This window comes from Carassius carassius, chromosome 25 (assembly GCF_963082965.1).
Source record: "Carassius carassius chromosome 25, fCarCar2.1, whole genome shotgun sequence".
NCBI classification, from domain to species: Eukaryota; Metazoa; Chordata; class Actinopteri; order Cypriniformes; family Cyprinidae; genus Carassius; species Carassius carassius.
The window spans coordinates 8,182,186-8,202,653 of NC_081779.1; the positions used below are offsets into that span (position 1 = coordinate 8,182,186).

The window sequence follows — 20,468 nt, forward strand, 5'->3', positions numbered from 1 at the left end:
AACACATTTACTCAAATCCAACGAGACATCTCTCACTTGTCAAACCTCAAAAGTGAGTCAGTGCAGCACACATGTGATCCTTGAATACTAGATCACCAAGCACATTTATACACATTATGCACATTAAGGGATTTATAGTCACAATCTTGATCATGTCATTTGCTAAAAATCGTTATCTGAAATGTGAACTTGTCTAGTTATTGAGACAATTATTTAACTATAGTTACAATTATAGTTATTGAGTACAATTTATTGAACACTGGTTGGTTATTTTTGGTGATTTAGTCTGTTTCTTTAGATGTATTATTTTTTGCAGTAAACTAGCGATTTTATTCTTGGCATAAGCTTTACTAGCTAAGCACTTTCTGTAAATCTAAATATTTTTCAATGAATCTTCGAATTAAATATGTTTTAAGTATTTTTGATAAATGGTAGTAGTGATCTGAAGTACTAAAAACATATATCTCAATATACACTACTATTTATACAAAATGAACATCCTCAGTGCCAAAACCTTGATTATGATGATCGCCAACTATCATTCAAGGGAAAAACACTTTGGTTTTTATTTGTTTTCTAAAAGGTTTGACAATTGAAAATGGTGAGAATTAGGAAGGCTAAATGTAAAAATTCCCCTTTTCTGTTTGATCTGACATAGGAAACAATGACATAATGTTTGATAAATCACATTAAAGCTGCACTAAAATGCACAAACAGGAATAAATGAGCAATAGATCTAGAACATGAAACAATATTGCACCGAACCAAAATAACGCTCATGGACTATGAGCTCTCGTATACTTTCAAAATATAACTAGGTGATCTGAGACTTTCCCCTGTGGTTCCCTTCTTAATCTGTTTTCTCTAAAGAATATTTTTTCAGTAAATAAATCTATAGTATTATATTTCTATCTTCAGTAGTACGTCATGGTTTTAATCATATTAAGCTATATAGTTACACCATTTCTTAGATGGTGGATTTAGATTTCTCCTCTTTACTAGAATCCATCAGTGGCTGGGTAACTGAGCTAGGCTTTGTAGCATCTGCCACAGCTTGCTCAGATGAGCTTGCTCCCTGTCCCGAGGAAGATTTGGAAGCTTCCACCAATGGGATCTTTTCTTTGACCGGAGAGAGTGAAAGTGTGACCCTGCCGGGCTCCTCCAAGGAGGTGGCAGTTGGAGGCGGAGCCCCGCCAAAACCACGGGCGATGTCATCAAAAGTTCGCCCTTTGGTCTCCGGAACTTTGAAGTATGTAAAGATGAAGAAGAAGATGAGGAGGATCGTGAATATAATGAAGACATATGGCCCGCACAGCTCCTAGAAGTCACAAATAAGAAAAAAGTTCATTTTGATATTGGGCACACATCACAAAATATGAGATAAAAATGTATTCTATTAGGAAAATTATTTTTAAAATCATTTAAAGTTCAAATTCAAGTTCATAGGTCAGTGATTTAAAAAAAGTTTATAAATGTTTAATTGAAAAGCTGGTTCTCTGTACAGAATATTGACAGATTTACTCTAAAAACAATACTGTATTTTTAAGTGGTTAAAGTAATGGCAACTGATTCAATAAATGAATCTAAATTATATTCCTACCTCCAATTCTTTAATTTATGGAAATGGATTTCAACAAGGAGAGGAATACAAAAATGTATAATAAAATAAGATCACGATAACCAGTTAGTCATGAGATAAAATATAATTATAATAAAATAAAAATAAAGATAAAAATACTATAATAAAAATATATTTTAATGGGTTAGATTAAAATTATTTGAAATTCAAGTGTAAAGTTGATATATATATATATATATATATATATATATATATATATATAATTGAAAAGGTGGCACTTCATATAAAATATTAATCATTTTACTTTAAAAGAAAATACAGTAGATGTAAGTGGTTAAAGTAATGGCAATTTGGATTAAAAGGTTAATCTAAATAAGCTCATACCTCCAGTTTAGGGAAACTGATTCCCACAAGAAAGTTGGCTGTCCAGTTGGAGCATCCTGCAACAGCCATGGCGGCAGGACGTGGTCCCTGTGAGAACAGTTCAGCCACTATGAACCAGGGAATGGGTCCAGGGCCCATCTCAAACATGGCCACAAAGGCAAAAATTGCAGCAATGCTAAGGTAGCGAACAGCCTCGATTTCCTTCTGCTCAGGGACAACGGTAAGAAAATACAGTTATTAGACTAGTATTCCCCATGATGGTCAGATATTTACAGTGATTATTTTAAAACTTCAGTAAAATGAAAACAGATAGCAGGACCCACCAATAAGAGAGCAATGGTCATGACCAATGCACTAATGGCCATTCCACCCAAACCAATAAGGTGCAAAGTTCTTCTTCCCGCCCTCTCCACCAAAAAGAGCTTATAGAAAAGGATAAAATGGAATTATTGTGTCAAACTCATCACATCACTCATCAACACTTTTTCTTGCATAGTTCAATGATTAAATACTTACAGATACTACAGTAAAGACAGTGTTGACTATTCCAGCTCCAATGGTGGCATAAATGGGCTGAGTCACTCCAGCTGACTTAAAAATACCAGTTGAGTAATAAAAAACCTTTGAAAAAAGAAAGTCACACAAAGGAAAGTCAAAATGGTTAACTAAAGAATGTAATATGAATGTAAAACAGGAACACTATTGTATATTATACATTTGACGGTCCAAACAAACAATGAGTAAGAAATGAGATGTTCAGCACATTACAATTTGGGACACTGCAAAGTGCTTTGGTCACACAGCCAGTGCAGTAATACATTCAAATTTTTACAGCATCCATAAAGTTTGCATATTATAAATAATACACATACTGTTTGACATTTAAAATACTAGGAAAATACATTTAAAATTACAAGCATAGTGCATGATGGGTAATGTATGTCACTCACAGCGTTGATGCCAGAGAGCTGCTGGGACAGGTGCAGCATGACAGCGATGAGCAGAGGCTGGCGGTAAGCAGCGATGCGGAAGAGCTCTGGGATGGTCACCTTCTTCTCCATGGCCATTTTTGCACTCTCCTCCTTCATCTCCTGCAAGTCTTTCCCCACATCCTCATAACCACGGAGACGCACCAGCGCTGAGGGACAAAATAATGGAAGTTTGGTGACTTGCAGTAGACCAAAAACACAATACAGCAATAAATATAAATATATAAATATATATATATATATATATATATATATATATATATATATATATATATATATATATATATAGGGGCTGCACGATAAATCGCAAGAAATATTTAATGCATATCTTTCAGTAAAGCCGGTTCTGACAAGCTGTGCAAAAACACAATCATATTTTGCACGTTTTGCACAGCTTGTCAGTGAACAACGGCTCTGTGTTCAGAACACTGAATTATTGAGTTATTCTGAGTTATTCTCTAATAGTCTGCTTCTTAGGTGTTATTGGTAAACTCATTACTTTTGAAGCTGAATGTCTCAGAAAATGGAATGAGGTAATAATGTTTACACTAAATAAAAACATTCTGTAACATTTTCAAAAATGTGTTTTTATATAAACAATATTATGCATGTAGTTTAAATTGACATCACAACTTTATCTGGCTTAAAGTGAAAGTGTACAATTTCTCCAACACCTAGCATGACCAAACAGAATTGCAAAGACTGATTGTTCAGGAAATAGGTTTCCTGGATACTCGCCAGCTGCAACTGATCCCGCTTAAAGGTTTGCTGTGTTGGGTGGTCAAGATGCTCAAACAGAACAACATTTTGAAAGTGGAGTTTTTAAAAAGCATTTTACAGCTAGCTGGCATCTATTACACATTTATGTGTGTAATAATCTGGTGTAAAATTATTTATCAATCTCCAGTAAATGAAAAGCTGTATATGTTATTTAATAAAGGTTTCCTGTTTAAACAGATGTTTTAGCTCATTTTGTCATGAGCACACATCATTACATAATTAGTGTTAAGGGGAAACATAAGGTTAAGTGCATTTGGCACAATTTCATTGGCACTCAGAAGAACCTTATTCACAAAATAAAAAATTGTTTAGGAGTGGCAGCAAATTTGAATTTTTTCTCTTTTCTGACCAACGTAATCTCTCGATATTTTCTTCCTATTTTTCTTCCTCATCATGGACTTTTTCATTTTCTATTGAAACAAAAGGCAATGCAAAAAATGCATTTGCTGTAGTTTGCTTTCATCAGCCTAAGTATGGCTGCAGTTCAGTGGAGATAAAGCTCATTTGTGATCTCTCTCTTACCTTTGCGGGCCTGTTCTTCCTCATTGAGGTTAATGAGCAGGTATCGAGGGCTCTCGGGACAGAACGGAAGCAGTATACATTGCAGGATGGCAGGTAGCACGGTTAGAGAAAGAAGTACAGGCCAGAGCTTATATGAACCCAGCAGATACTCCAAACCAAAAATCTAGATGGAATAGGACATGACTTATAAGAAACTTTAACATTTACAAATATCAAATCAAAACCGATTAGGTTATGATGGGACAAATTAGGCTAGCAGACTTAAAAATGGATCGGCAGATTCAATTAAAAGCTTCATGTAACTGAAGTGCATCAAAACTAATTATAGGGGATATTTCCCCAATGCTTTGTTGTGGCACAAACATATAATAAGGCCACAAGGCTCTTTACACAAATTTTGATAAACCATCTGGTCATATCCAAAATCAAAAACTACTGTAAGGGCAGCAAAATTACATTGCTGTGGCATAGAATGCTTTACCTGTGCGATTAAAATGCCAATCACGACCCCAAGCTGGTGCAGGGTCCCAAAGGCCCCACGGAGGGGAGTCGGCGACAATTCCCCAACATACATTGGAGTGAGACCAGTGAAGAGTCCACAGAACAACCCAATAATTAGTCGACCGGCAATGATCATCTCATAAGAGTAGCAGAGAGTGCACAGTCCCATGAGACCTCCGCCAATCAGAGCCAAGATATTCACAAGAAACATAGATTTACGTCTGCAGAAAGGAAACACAGACAAGGGTGGAGTTCAATTGAATTAGGAACACTAATTCAGCACTAGAGGAAATGAGAAGAATTAATGCAAGAAAGATGAGAACACAAATGTTAAAACTTGTACCCATCCTTGGATGACAATGTCTATAAAACTTTTAGTAAATACTCATCATGTTCATTTTATTGTATTTTAACTAAAATGTTCTACTGTATACTACTTTCCGTTGGCAATAACATGCAAAATTATAGAACAAAACATGTAACTGTAATAGGCCAAACTCTACCCAAATATTTAAACACACACACACACACACACACACAAAGAAAATAATTTAATAATCATTTAATAATTTTAAATGATAAAGGATTTATCAACACAATCAAAATGTAATGTTGTGAATTTTATAATTGATGATTTTTCTTCTTGATTATTGCTGACGAAAAAAAAAACCAGCCAAAACCAGGGAGAGTGGTAGAGAAGGCCACAGAAAAAGAACAATGGCCACCGAGCATACATGAATGCTTGCTCTGTGTCTGTTCTGACAGTGTGGACACAGTGTTCAAGCAGACAGGAAGACAGAGAGGTCAACTCTTCATCTCTGCTGCCATTGCTGATGTATTATCTAGCTCTGGTTTCTCAACACAGCAACACAAGTGAAAAATGACTACACTAAACCTCTCTGTACATCTTTCTTATATTTTTTCCATGTTACTGATATATAAAATAAAAGACGGGGAGTGATGGAGATAATGTGAACTGGGAAGTGGTTCAAACCCACAATGTCATCATTAGCTCCACGGTGCATTGTACTGGAACAAAATGCATTAAGCACTAGGCCATATCTCTAACCTCAGTGTGTCTTTACTGGTGACTTTAAACCTATATGAGTAATGACACAGAAGAAGTAACAAGCTTAGCTTTTGATTTACAATGCAAAAGCTTCTGAGCACAGGATTTTCACAAAAGATATGTCAGGTTCAGTCCAAACTGGTCAACATTTGCCTTATTACACATGACAGATTCATTTTCACTCACCTTCCAAATTTGTTGGCTATGACACCGACACTGAATGATCCCATCATTCCACCCACACTAAAGATGGCCACAGCAAAACTCCACACAATGGTGCACACACCCGGCTTGATGGGCTCCCCATAACGCTCCATCCATGTGGCATTAAAAAATTTTCGCAGTTGCTAAGAGGGTAAAAGGTTTTCATTTAAGATGGTCACTGCATAATTCACATACTCCCATTTGTGTCTGCGTGTGTGTTTAAGTTTGACTGTTGAAAAGTTTGGGATCAGTAAGATTTGTAATGTTTTTAAAAGAAGTATCTTATGCTCTCCAAGGGTGCTTTTTTTAAACAACAGTCATACTGAGAAATATTAATACAATTTATAATAACTGTTTTCTGTTACTATACTTTAAAATGTGATTTATTTTTATAAATATTCCTATGAATTTTCAGCAGCTCTTGATCCTTTAGAAATCATTCTGATATGCTTATTTGGTGATCAATAAACATTTATTATTATTTATGTTAATGTTAAAAACAGCTTAATATCTTAGTGAAAACTAAAAAAAAACTGAATTCTTTGATAAATAGAAAGTTCAAAAGAACAGCATTAATTTGAAATAGAAATATGTTTGTATTACATTATTAATGTCTTTACTAGGGATGTGCACGGATAGGCGAACATTCGAATATTCGTTCTGCTCTAATTATTCGATAAATAAAAATGATATTCGAATTTCGCAAAAAAAAAAAAAAAAAAAAGTTCACAATAAAACCTAATTTGGTCACTTTCTGTGATTCTCCACGGCATATTTGAAGGTGTATGCAAGCAAAAAATAATTAATGAATGATTAAGGGGCCATTCACATATCGCGCCTAATAAGGCGTGGAAAAGGCTATGTGCTCCGCTTTCTCCTTCTTTCCAAAGCGCTCGGGCAGAAGCGCTCCTGAGGCGACGCGTTCTCTCCATGAAGACGCGGGATTTCAGCAAAGGATAAATGGATTTGCAGCACAAAAAAAATCGCTTTCAGTAGCTCTGTTACTAAATTTATTTCACAATGGCAATCCATATACAGCTATGATCAGCTGTTCCTTCATCTTGGCTGAGCTTTCAACGTTGTTACAGGAAAGGATGAAGCTGAATGTTTAGTTGTTGTCACATGACCTGCGGTGCGCTTGCGGCATTCTGAAAGTTGAGATGTTTTTAACTCGATGCTGTTCGGATGCGCCTGGAAAAAACGGGCGCGTCGCACCGCGTGCGCATCGCGACCGCGTCGCTTCCATTATGAGCGCGCATACCGCGCGCCTACATTGGAAATAACGAACTTGAGCATGCAAAAGACGCGATATGTGAACGCCCCCTAAAAGAACTGCGGTCTTCTAGTACTTCAAATATGCCGTGGAGAATCACAGAAAGTGATCCAAGAACATTGTTGCAGCATCTCTCAAGCAACGAATAAACACTGCTAACTTGGAGAATGCAGTGAAAACTCCTCTTCTCGAGTCTGCCCTAGACCCTCGGCACAAACATCTCAGGTTTCTCGATGAAAACATGAGAGAAGAAAAAAAAAACTTTTTTGAACATTATCGGACCATTTCCCTTGATGCGAGTGGTGCGGATGCAGCCGCAGTCACCAACGATGAAGAAGATGCAATGCCCACTCGTCGGAAAAGGCTGAGCCAGTTCTCCAGCGATGATTACAGAGAGTCCAGCCGAGACGAGTGAGAACAGTTCTTGCTGGAGCCATGTATTCCACCAGATGAGGATCCCATTCAGTGGTGAAACGAAAACACGAAGCGCTTCACAAAACGTATTCGCTTAGCACACCGTTATTTGTGAGTCCCGCCAACGTCTGTGTCGTCAGAGCGCGTTTTCTCCGCGGTCAGCCTTACTGTTAACAGACTAAGGAGCCGACTTTCCCCCAATCATGTTTACATGCCCGTATTTCTTAACAAGAACATTTGAAACAATAGAAAAAAAGCAAAAAAGATTTGCTGACAGTTTAAAAGTTAAGTGTAAGCTACATTCTGTACAATAGCCTAATTGCTGCAGGCTGCTTTACGTTTTTTCTTTGTTCACTTTTTTTGTTGTTGTTGCTTTTAATCTGTACTTTTGTTTGTTTGCACGCATTGTTAAAGGTTTTCAGCTACAAAACACGATGTGTAATGTTCAAGCTTATTGTAAGCTTGTTCAAAATGACGAAAACAAATGTTGCTGAAAAATAACGTCTGACTCATTAAACTTAATTTAAATAAACGAATGTTCGAATATTCGTTTTTGTGAGCTCAAATATTCGAATGTGATATTTGTGGAAAACGCCCATCCCTAGTCTTTACCATCACTTTTGGTCAATTTAACGCATTCTTGCATCAAACACTTAAAATAAATCGTACTGACCCCAATAGTTTGATTGTGAAGTATATGTGTGTTAGAACTTTTGATTTGTACTAGACACACACACCTACTAACCTGTTCAGGGGCATTTATGACTCCTGTGTTGTAGCCAAATTGTAGGGAGCCAATTACAGCCGTTAATAAAGAAAACATGAGGTAGCATGTCACCTGCTTCTGTGAGAGAGAGAAAAGGTTCAAGGTTGGTTATTCATTCATCATTTTAGTGTTTTTATTATTATTTTATTTTATTTATTATTATTTAAGTTTTTGTAAATTTTTATCATAAAAGTTACATCTATGTATTTCTAAAAACCTAAAAACATTTATATACTAAACATTTTCAATATTTAAAAAATATTTAAACAGCATTAAGACTGAAAAGAATGAATGAAAAAAGGTCAAGCCATTCTCGAGATTTATAGATTTATGTCTGCAGAATGAAATGTATAGACAGCCTGGGAGGAAGTTCAACTAAATTAGAAACACTAATTCAGCGGCAAACAGACTAAATGAGAAAAATGACAGCAAGAAAGAGAAGAACAGTGCTAAGACTTAAATCTTTTTTTTGTGTGTTTGTTTAGGTGAAAATGTCCTTTAATATTCATCATGTCATATTCATTCATTTTATTAACTTTTGCTCTGACTAAAATGGCAAAAACTTTTAGTTGACAAAATAAAAAACTGTCAAACTGTAATAGACCAAATTGTAACAAAATATTAATGTTTATTATATTTTTTAACAACATAACATATCAAAATAAAAAATATACAGTAATAATGATTATATTACGCATAGAATGATATATAATTTATTTATATGCAATTAATATATAATAGATTCTAACCAATTTTAATTAAAATGAATCACATATATATATATATATATACACACACACACATATATAAGCACACACATACAGGGGTTAAATATTGATGTGTTGTGATTCCCTTCTGAGGCTTCATAAAGCACTGCAGTGATGCTGGTGATGTACTTAAGTGTCATCATTATGTGTAACAACTTTCATCTACAGTCCCATAAACCGAAAACACAGGGGGAACAGATCACCAGCATCACTGCAGTGCTTAATGAAGCCTCAGAAGGGAATATGAGAGGGGGACCATATTTCTCAGGTCTTTAGGAAAATCTGTTCCCCCTGTGCTTTCGGTGTATGGGACTGAGCTATAAAACCTCCAAAAACAATACATTCTACTTATGTATTTGACAAACAATGTGAAATATACTTTATGTTGATGTAAAGGAAATAACATCATAAACTGATGCTTGAGATAATAAAGCACACATTTTCCGCTTTGAAATCATGATGTTGGGATTTCACAAATGCACACAGGGCAAACAGGGGACCTGAATTCACTTTGACTGATGTAGTAAATAATGGAATGTAAACACAACAACAGCCAACAGCATATTATTAAAGAGCTCATCTTAATCATCACAAATCAGCCATGTCCTAAAATGGCCCTGCCTTCAGCTGTAAGACAACACTGCGACTACAGATTCCAGCTTTCTAGAGCAATAGGACACAGCAGTGCTGACACTGTGAATTGTGAAGGGCTGTGTGATGCTGAGATGGTCAGACATTCGACACGGGTGACCTTAAAGATATTATTGAACTATATCAAAACAAAAGGAGTATATACTGTTTACCATAAACTGAATAAATACAGCAGTAGTTCTAGGACACGGATGCATCTGTGTAGGTTGATGCAGTGTTGTGCAACATTTTGCCTTATCTATTCAAAACCAACTGGATGTAACTGTCTGAAAAAAATGTAGATCAATAGCATCCTTTTAATCTGATCCAATTATTCCTATTACTCTCGCTCTCTTCCACACACATACAAATACACTCAAGTCATGATGACTCAGTGAAATAAGTTTTGAAGCAAACGTCATCTTGACAAATACATTCTGAGTCAAACACTCAATTTGGAAATGGATTAAAGACAACCTTGACAGAAATGTTCAAACATTCTGTATACTGTACAACTATGAATGAAAACATCTAATCTGCTCACAGTCACAACATTTTATCCCAGAATGAATTAATCTGCTGACGTTCTGAGGGTTAAGAGGATACAACTTCAGCACCCACTCTGCCTCTTTCTCCCTATCTCTCCCAAACATTTACAGGTGCATCTCAATAAATTAGAAAGTCATATTTCAGTAATTCAACTGAAGTAGTTTAAGTCTTTTAATTGTGATGATTTTGGCTCACATTTAACAAAAACCCACCAATTCATCTCAACAAATTAGAATACTTCATGAGACCAATGTGAATAATTTTTAGTGAATTGTTGGTCTTCTGGAAAGAATGTTCATTTACTATACATGTACTCAGTACTTGGTAGGGGCTCCTTCTGCTTTAATTACAGTTTTACAGTTCTTTAATTACTCAATTCGGTGTGGCATGGAGGTGATCAGTTTGTGGCACTGCTGAGGTGGTTTGGAAGAACAATGGCCTCAGCTCATCTGCAGTTTTTGGTCTCTTGTTTCTCATTTTCCTCTTGACAATAGCCCATAGATTCTCTATGGGGTTCAGGTCTGCTGGGTTTGCCGACCAGTCAAGCACACCAACACCATGGTCATTTAACCAACATTTGTGCTTTTGGCAGTGTGAGCAGGTGCCAAATCCTGCTGAAAAAAATGAAATCAGCATCTTCAAAAAGCTGGTCAGCAGAAGGAAGCATGAAGTGCTCCAAGATTTCTTGGTAAACGGGAGCAGTGACTTTGGTTTTAAAAAACACATTGGACCAACACCAGCAGATGATGACAGTCCAGTTCTTCTTCTGCTTACCCCAGGTAAGACACCTCTGACATTTTCTGTGGTTCAGCAAATTCCTTGACACATCTGTATGCCTTGACCTGTGTCAATCAATGTGTCAAGCACATTTGTCAAGGAATTTGCTGAACCACAGACAATGTCAGAGGTGTCTTACCTGGGCTAAGGAAACGAAGAAATGGACTGTTGCCCAGTGGTTCAAAGTGCTCTGATCAAATGAGAGCAAGTTTTGTATTTCATTTGGAAACCAACCCCCAGCCTCAGTCCATTCCTTGTGATGTTCACTCTTGAATCGATTTTGCTTGACAATCCTCATAAAGCTGCAGATCTCTAGGTTGGTTGTGCATCTTTTTCTTCCACACTTTTCCTTCCACTCAACTTTCTGTTAACATGCTTGGATACAGCACTCTGTGAACATCCAGCTTCTTTGGCAATGAATGTTTGTGGCTTCCCCTCCTTGTGAAGGGTGTCAATGATTGTCTTCTGGACAACTGTCAGATCAGCAGTCTTCCCCATGATTGTATAGCCTAGTGAACCAAACTGAGAGACCATTTTGAAGGCTTAGGAAACCTTTGCAGGCGTTTTGACTTGATTAGCTGATTGGCATGTCAACATATTCTAATTTGTTGAGAATTGGTGGATTTTTGTTAAATGTGAGCCAAAATCATCACAATTAAAAGAACCAAAGACTTACAAAGCTGCATTGACATTCCTTTCAATGAAATTACAGCAAACACACCATGATTATGCATGATACTGCTGAATGATCATATTGATTGACTTCTGACAAACATTCAGTGATGAAACAAAGACTGCATGTACATATGAATAATTTGCATAGCTAAAATGGTTAAAGTCAAGCAAGGCATTTAGGTCTACATTACAGTCATGATTCCTAGATGCAACACAAACTTACAGTATATGTAAACCCTTTTACGTAATTAAAATGCATAACTGCCATATTCAAATACACGTCGAGTCTTGTGGGAACAGATCATTAAACTATAGCACATAAGCAGCCTGTACTGATTGAGGACAACAGGTTAAAAGCACTAACCTTCTCCCCCTCCATCGTGCCAGAGTGGAAACGTCCAAGACTGATGGATTCCGAGTGAAGGTGATACTGGGTACACAATCTCCTTATGCCCGCGATGCGTTCCTATTCGTGACTGTTTTGGCTTTTAAAACTGCAAGATTGTAAAAAATGTATAAATTAGCGCAAGTAGTGTGAGAATTATACAATTTATTTGAATTTTTCTAAATAATCTAATTCATATCATCTCGCGCAACATCCTTTAGCGCTTTTACAAGTTAAGCAAACCACAAGTGACATATTAAGCGAAGTATAAGCCTAACGTCACTGCTGCCATAGTTAAATCTTCAGGCGAACTTGTAAACTTTTATGGTAAAAATTAATTTTTGGAAACCGTTTTGGATGGAATTATGTACAAATACGTACTTACATGTAAAACTATTTTTTACCATGCCCCCGAATTTGTAATGCCCCCACCCCAACCCAGAACCTTCCTTCCACCGTGCAAAAATAACAAGACCAAAACAACAACAAAACACAACGCCAAAATAACAATGAAGCCAACTCTTAAATAAATACATAAACTATAAAGTACACTGTCGTACAACAGGTGTTTCTGCACATTACTGAGTCCACTTTTTTGACAAGTGGATTTGGTAGCATAGTTTTTCACCTCAGACCTATTTTTGACCATATACATGTTTAAAAATAATTATTTTCGTAATTTTAAGCGCCAAATCAATAATATAAGGTCACATAACCAGCAAAATAGATCAAACCGAGGCATGTAACGTTACAATTGTAAAGTTCACCATAGTTTTCATCACTCTTTCATACTTGACGCAGTTAAATTGATGTAGCCTAAGTTACACTAAACAATAAAAGATGTGGCTACTACAGTTATCTGCATCCGGCTATTTTGGTAAATCTACCACTATTTAAATATATGACAGTTGAAATAATTTGTTGAGGCTGCAGTTACCTTTTGTGCGTCTTGAGCATCCGTTAGCTTGTGCACGTATCCCGTTGACCCACTGGCACTGAATATAGAGATATTCGCTCTGGCGGTTATGGATTTTTTTCATTCGTCACACGACGCAAAGACACGACCAACCGCACGTTCCCCTTTGACGGAATACCGCCAGTCACGCACGTAAAACCTCACCCCGCCCCTTTATTTATCCACGACTAGTATTTCACACCAGGCATTGTGAGGGCTGTTGTCATAGCGCCTCGTGATGCTGAAATACTTTATTCGGCGAGGTAACGTTATAGGTTAGGATGTTGTTTGGGGTGGGACCATGCGCAATGCGCATCCGATAACACCGCCCATGATGCTCTGCGCGAGTGACCTTGATAAAGCATCAGCTGATGGGTGCTACCAAATAGATGCAGCACCGGGTACCACAAACTCCAAAGGATGCAGCCACGCAGCTTTTACTTACTGAAATTTGTAGAGTGATAAAAAGTAGTAATAAAAATACTATTAGTATATGTAATATATATGTTTTTTTTTGTTTGTTTATCTACGAATACCGTTGAAAAACGCAGTAGGCACATCCCACTTGCGTTTATTCTGGTCTCAAAGAGGCACCTGAGTCATGGCAGTATCAAATTCTGCAGTATAACAACCAAATTCTCCTGCATGAGGAGTCACAAGACTTCTCCAGATGATTTTATTGAATGACAGGGTTGCATCATTATATACATTGCATTTTTGTGCTCTGTAAAAAGATGTTGTTTTTTAATAGATCTAAATCCACATGGTGCTGTTGACTTAAAAAGCTATATTTCTGCTAGTTGTCACTTTTTTTTCAGGATATGGTTTCCTTGTATTTGTTGTAGGCTATTTGTATTTAATATTAAAAATGTAAGTAGCAGAAGCAGAAAATGTGAACATGAGAACTAGCTGTCCTAGTTCAAATTACTGATTAAAATCTACCTTCATAATATATGTGATGCTTGCTTTAATGTCTCCTATTGGGGGGTTTATTGTGTTCACTTGTGATGCATGTTTTTTTCTTCTCCTGTCCATTAAGTTCGTTGCTATTAAGTTAATCACAATTTTTTTTTTTTTTTTTTTTACATTTTTATATCCATTTAGTAAAAATATGGGGACAAAAACATCTTATCAAATTAAATATCATACCAAATTTCTTACATTTGTGAAATACATTTTCATTTATAAGCATAATAGGCATATGATTTTAAAAAACACAAACAAACTTCAGTATATGTTTTTGTGTTCAGTTGCCTGTAGCATGAAGCAAGATTAAGAAACTCAGAGCTGCAGAGTAAATTTTGAGTTGTGCTACCCTCACGGTCAGATTTTATTGCTATCTCCCATTGAAACAGTATGCGACAACAAAAAATGCTATCCATCAGATGATGCTTTATTAACGCCTACACCTACCTGTCCCTTACATTAATGAGTAAGGCCTGGTAGGACAATCTGTCGGTTAGGATGAAATGTCAGGACTCCCCAGTTCAGATCAGGATCAGCTGTTGCAGCTGAATGCTTGAGACTATAACATAAATTAGAATTTAATTTAACTCTAATTTATGTTATAGTCTCAAGCATTCAAAAATCATGAAAAAAGAATTAAGTAGTTTTACTATGATAAAACCATGGTTTATTTTTGCAAGCTATGTGATGTCCATATGTTTTTTTATTGAAGAAATTATAGGGGCTCTGTCATCAAAACAAAAAAGGTAGACAAAAATTAAAGATTAAGTGAATATTTGAATTAAATGTTTGGCCAATAGCCAAAACAAGGATTTGATTGTACTGTAAGTGTAGCAGCAGCAATTACCCTTTGCCTCCATTTGCAGGCATTTGTAATAATATGTTATTGTTTATTTTGTATTAACCTACATTATGTATTTTAACAGTGTTATTAACCAAACATTATTATCATCATTGTTTTTTTATATAATGCATTTCAAGTCATTTTAAAGGCTATTGATGGCTAAGGTCTGTTTTTATAACAACAAATATATATATATATATATATATATATATATATATATATATATATATATATATATATATGTATTTATTAGATGCGTTGGTGAAATTATTTCAGACATTAAAACTCGTTATTAACGTCAAAAAAAGTTACACAGGAATTTTCCTGAAGGTGATACACAGGCCTCGTTTTTACCTAAATTATTTACAATTTATTTTAATACATATTAAAAATTTATAAGGTGTTCATTGTAGTTGACACCGAAATAAACACATTCCAGTTGTTTTTATGACTGTAAGTCTTTCTCCTCAAATGCTATTGAGCTTTAAATGTGCGTTTGTGCCCATTTGTTTGTGAAAAAGTAGCATTTTAATAAATATAAAAAATGTAAAAGGTGTGCATTATAGATGACACCTTGATTAACAGTTTATAGTTGTTGTTTTTATGACTGTAAGTCATTCTCCTCAAATGCTATTGACGTTAGAAAAATGTATACCAATATCGCATGTAACTTTAGAGACGGTCCCTAAATTTGAGAATATCGAACGTCCAACGTCAAGCCAACTTCATGTCAGGTTTTTTTTTTATTTATTTTTATTTTTTTGTCTTTTCCACGGGCATATATGTCCATCCATCAATTATGAGCATTCTTCCGCAAACATGAGGTGCGAGCGTTTGCGAGCGCGGTTGGGGGAAAACATCCTTTTTTTCTCCTTTTTTGAGCAACTGGGATGGTGCCTCCCTGTTAGTTGGTGCCCTACGCAAACTGCGTACTCTGTAGGGTAGCAATCCAATCATGTATCGTAAGTGTTACAGTGCAGGCAACAGAAATGTTCATATCACGATACTTTCCTGCCATCCTCAGGACACAATGTGGAACTGCACCAATGGAGCTTGTAATTAAAAAACACCAAATCATAATATGGCATCTGTTATATAAATCTCACAGAAATGTGCACATTTTTATTTTTATTTATTTTTTGGTACATTTATTGACAATGAATACATAAGCCTCTGCGGTCTAGTGTCACTAACCTTTAAAGTGCTCTGTAAAAAGGGATGGTCGGTATAAATAGATAAATATACTGAAATTTGAGAATTGTAATTTTACCTTTGTAAAACATATTACCATTTTACATGGAATTTTCACTGACCATAGAGCATTTCATAAAGGTTAAACATTTAAGCCATCCCAGTTTAAGACATTTAATGCTTCACAAACTGGCAGAAACATATCTGATCATATCTATATTTCAAAAAGTCTCCTGTACAACACATATATCACTTTAGAATGTGGAAGCCAACTTGCAATCATCATTATATTTGCAATAATTTTGACTTAAAAGGTCAAAGGCTTTCTTGTGTTCAGTTAGTTTGAGTCATTCATGCTTTTATTAGACTCCAAGCCTTTGAACCAACATGCAAAGTAGAAAAGAAAAGGTCAGGCAGACAAAGGCCATTTCTTACACAGAGGTTTCTCTGCTGTGCCTCTGCTGTAGAAGAATACTTTTTTTCTTTATGAATTTATTGATATCTTGATATTCATTTCTTAAATGTGAGGAAACCAGTGAATATGCATGTTTTGCTCTTGTTTGCTGTTGATGTTGTGAAACTTCTGTCAAAAAAAATGTTTTTGATTGTCTGAATGTGGGGGCAGTCGTGGCCTAGAGTTGGACTTGTAACATGACGGTTGCAGGTTCGAGTCTCAGGTCCGGCAGGAATTGTCAGTGGGGGAGTGAATAACCAGCACTCTCTTCCACCTTCAATACCATGACTTAGGTGAAATCCTTGAGCAAGCCACTGAACATGGCTCCCCACTGCTCTGTGTGTGTGTTCACTATTGTGTGTGGGCATTTGGATGGGTTAAATGCAGAGCACAAATTCTGAGTATGATTCACCATACTTGGCCATATGTCACTTCACTTCACTTATAAAATACAGATATCTTGGGGATGATATAGCCTAGTAGATTATTTCACTTAAACTGCAGCTGTGTAGTATTTTTAGTCTCTATAACACACTGGGTGTCTCACAGACCCTCTTTAGGCCATTTTTGCAGGTACCAGGTACTACCAGCTGGTGAGCTGATGTCCCCCTGGGTGGCATGCAGACACAATGCTACTGGTTATCTGCAAGCTTATAGGTGTCTAGTCCCAAAATTTGAAGAAACTATGCATTTAAAATTTTTGCCTGTGGAGAACATTATTTGTAGTAAAGACCATATGACAGATTTCTCATATAAGGTCTTAATGAAATTGCATAATTGGACAGCTTTTAAAATACATGCATAACACAGCTACCATGAAACTTTATTCTAATTAAATAAATAAAAATAAATAAATCAGGATACCAACACTACACACTAAACACCAAAACTGAAAGAATAATATCAATAATATCTCATCCGAGGTGTGAATGACAGCTTTCATCAGATATGATTATGTAACCGAATGTAACTTTCTGTTAATCACACATTTGATTAAAAATAAATAAACCGTACTTATAGGCTGCTTTTATTTTGAAGAGTGGCTCTTATTGAAGATATATGTTTACTTTCTGCACTAAATTGTCAGTTAAAGTGTATTTGACTTTCCTTATTAAGTTCATGAACACAGACAATATATCCCTGATTAAATAGTCAGCATCATAATCATAATCAGCAAAAATGTCACAACTTAGATGAACGGAGAGTCCTATTACACCTCTTCTTACTCACCTATCCTCCATGCCATCATTTATATAAGGCCCTGTCGTCCAGCCTCAGTTGTTTTCAGATGCTTCATTAATTTGGATTTCATCAATATTTTGGCTAAATGTATCCCCATAAATTTAAAAGTTTTTCTTCACCTGTTTTCTGAACCACAGATCACTAATGTGATCGTGAAAGCTGATAGGCTTGAATGAACATGTGTGGAAGAAGAAAACATTTCACCCAGCCTCTGTCTTTTTGCCGTTTATGCTGTCAAGCTTCTCTAACATGCAGTAATTGAAACTCTACTGCTGCATATGAATGAATTAATTAATTAATTAATTAAATACACAAACAAACAAACAAACTTAAGTGGGCAAACAAATACAAATTGTTTTTTCAAAAAAGTGCATTATGTATTATGAAATGGAGGTCGAGATAGACAGAGAGATAATTCTCCTATGTTGCCATGGACAACTACTTTACTGTCATGTGCATACTGTATATAAACCCATAACAGCAGCCCACATCCCCACAGACAACACCTGTCATCTTGTACAATTAACAGAATAAAAATGCCATTTTTTCCAAAACCTCAATTCCTCTAATGCAATAAAAAAATGCAATCATACACATGTTATATGCTCAACCACGATGTACATTTTCGGCTCTCTGTGATACAAATTTACGTTCATGAAAAATATACAATTTATAGCATAACTTATTCTTGATTTGCAAGACTAAAAGAGCACCTCAGGTTATAAACTGCTGAAGTCCTGGCTTATAAAAAATTGCAGCAAATAGGAAATCTAACACTGATGTAGGCCTTTAAAACTCACTGTTGCCCCCATGCTGCCTTGAGTGAATACAAATGGGTTTAACCAAAGAATGAGTCTAATCAAAAGAACATTTTTTTAAATTTTGTATTTCACTTCACATTATATAGACATAACAATAGACCATGTTGTCCCATCTTATTGTAACAGTACATGCCTGTTACACAGTACAACTGTAATTAGTTGTTGTTGTGGAGAATTTTGCACATTCAGCATACTGAAGTTCTTCCATTAGTGTTTGGAAGTGAATCAAAACACGGAATGGAGCTCAATCAGTCTGTTGACATCCAAAGTGCTTATCGATATGCAGTATGTAATTCTTAGACACTTAAACTAATAAAGTGCTTAGTTAAATGCCCAGGGTCTATGTAGACCTGTTCGGAATCCTATTAATCCTATTAAGTCATTCTCCTCAGCCTTTCCATCTGGATTCATAATTGTCCACCTTTCCAGCTGCGAGTTAAGCAGAATTGTGGAGAATCCAGCTCTGTTTGATCAAGGCAAGGCAAGGCAAGTTTATTTATATAGCACATTTCGTACACAATGGTAATTCAAAGTGCTTTACATAAAAGAAAGTAAAATAATAATGAAGAAAAATAATAACAAGAATAAAACAAGCAATTTTAAAACTTTTAAAGTTATTAAAAAAATTACTTATTTAAAATGAATTTAAAACAGTTAGAAAGTGATTTTACCTAAAATAAAATAAAACAACTGAAAATATAGTGCAATCAGTTCGGACATTGCACAGTGCTCATTCAATAAATGCACGGCTAAAGAGATGAGTTTTAAGTCTAGATTTAAATGTGACTAGTGTTTTAGCACATCTGATCTCTTCTGGAAGCTGATTCCAACTGCGGGCGGCATAGTAACTAAAAGCAGACTCCCCTTGTTTTGTGTGAACCCTTGATATTTCTAACTGACTTGATCCTAATGATCTGAGTGGTCTGTTTGGCTTATATTCGGTGAGCATATCTGAAATATATTTTGGTCCTAGGTCATTTAGTGACTTATATACGAGTAAAAGTACTTTAAAATCAATCCTAAATGTAACTGGGAGCCAGTGTAAGGACCTGAGGACTGGTGTGATATGCTCAGATTTTCTGGTTCTAGTCAGAATCCTGGCAGCAGCGTTCTGGATGAGATGCAGCTGTCTAATGGTCTTTTTGGGAAGGCCGGTGAGGAGCCCATTACAATAGTCCACCCTGCTGGTGATAAAGGCATGAACAAGTTTCTCCAAGTCTTGGCTGGAAACAAAACATCTAATTCTTGCAATGTTTTTTACATGATAGTATGCTGATTTAGTTACTGCTTTGACATGATTACTGAAACTAAGGTCTGTCTCCAGAATCACACCAAGATTCCTGACTTGATTTTTAGTTGTTTGACCCCTAGCTGAGATCTAGCAATACCAGCACCGATATTTTGCCAGAGTCACAATTTAAGCGAATATCATTTATTATCTTAATGAGTGCTGTCTCTGTGCTGTGATGCGGTCGAAAACCAGATTGAAAATTGTCCAGGTATTCATTTGAGTTTAAGTATTTGTTCAGCTGATTAAAAACTACCTTTTCTATAATTTTGCCTATAAAAGGAAGATTAGATATTGGTCTAAAATTGCTCAAAATGGTGTTATCAAGATTGCTGTTTTTCAGGAGAGGCTTAACAACTGCAGTTTTTAAGGACTTTGGAAATGTCCCAGAAAGAAATGAGGCGTTCACCACTTCCAAAAGATCTGCTTCCTAGAGACAGATT

At 35.9% G+C, this 20,468-nt stretch overlaps 1 protein-coding gene across 1 annotated transcript; it reads right to left on the reverse strand.

The window, feature by feature from the left end:
* Positions 1–545: 545 nt before the first annotated feature.
* LOC132104064 (solute carrier family 2, facilitated glucose transporter member 1-like) lies at positions 546–13,631 on the reverse strand. Its single transcript, XM_059509262.1, has 11 exons — positions 13,202–13,631; positions 12,244–12,373; positions 8,461–8,559; positions 6,011–6,171; positions 4,736–4,976; positions 4,255–4,417; positions 2,914–3,101; positions 2,480–2,584; positions 2,287–2,385; positions 1,964–2,167; positions 546–1,318 (listed from the first exon to the last, which is right to left on the reverse strand). Exons 2-11 carry the CDS (start codon positions 12,256–12,258, stop codon positions 968–970), a joined length of 1,626 nt encoding a protein of 541 aa, XP_059365245.1. The 5' UTR covers positions 12,259–12,373; positions 13,202–13,631; the 3' UTR covers positions 546–967.
* Positions 13,632–20,468: the final 6,837 nt, after the last annotated feature.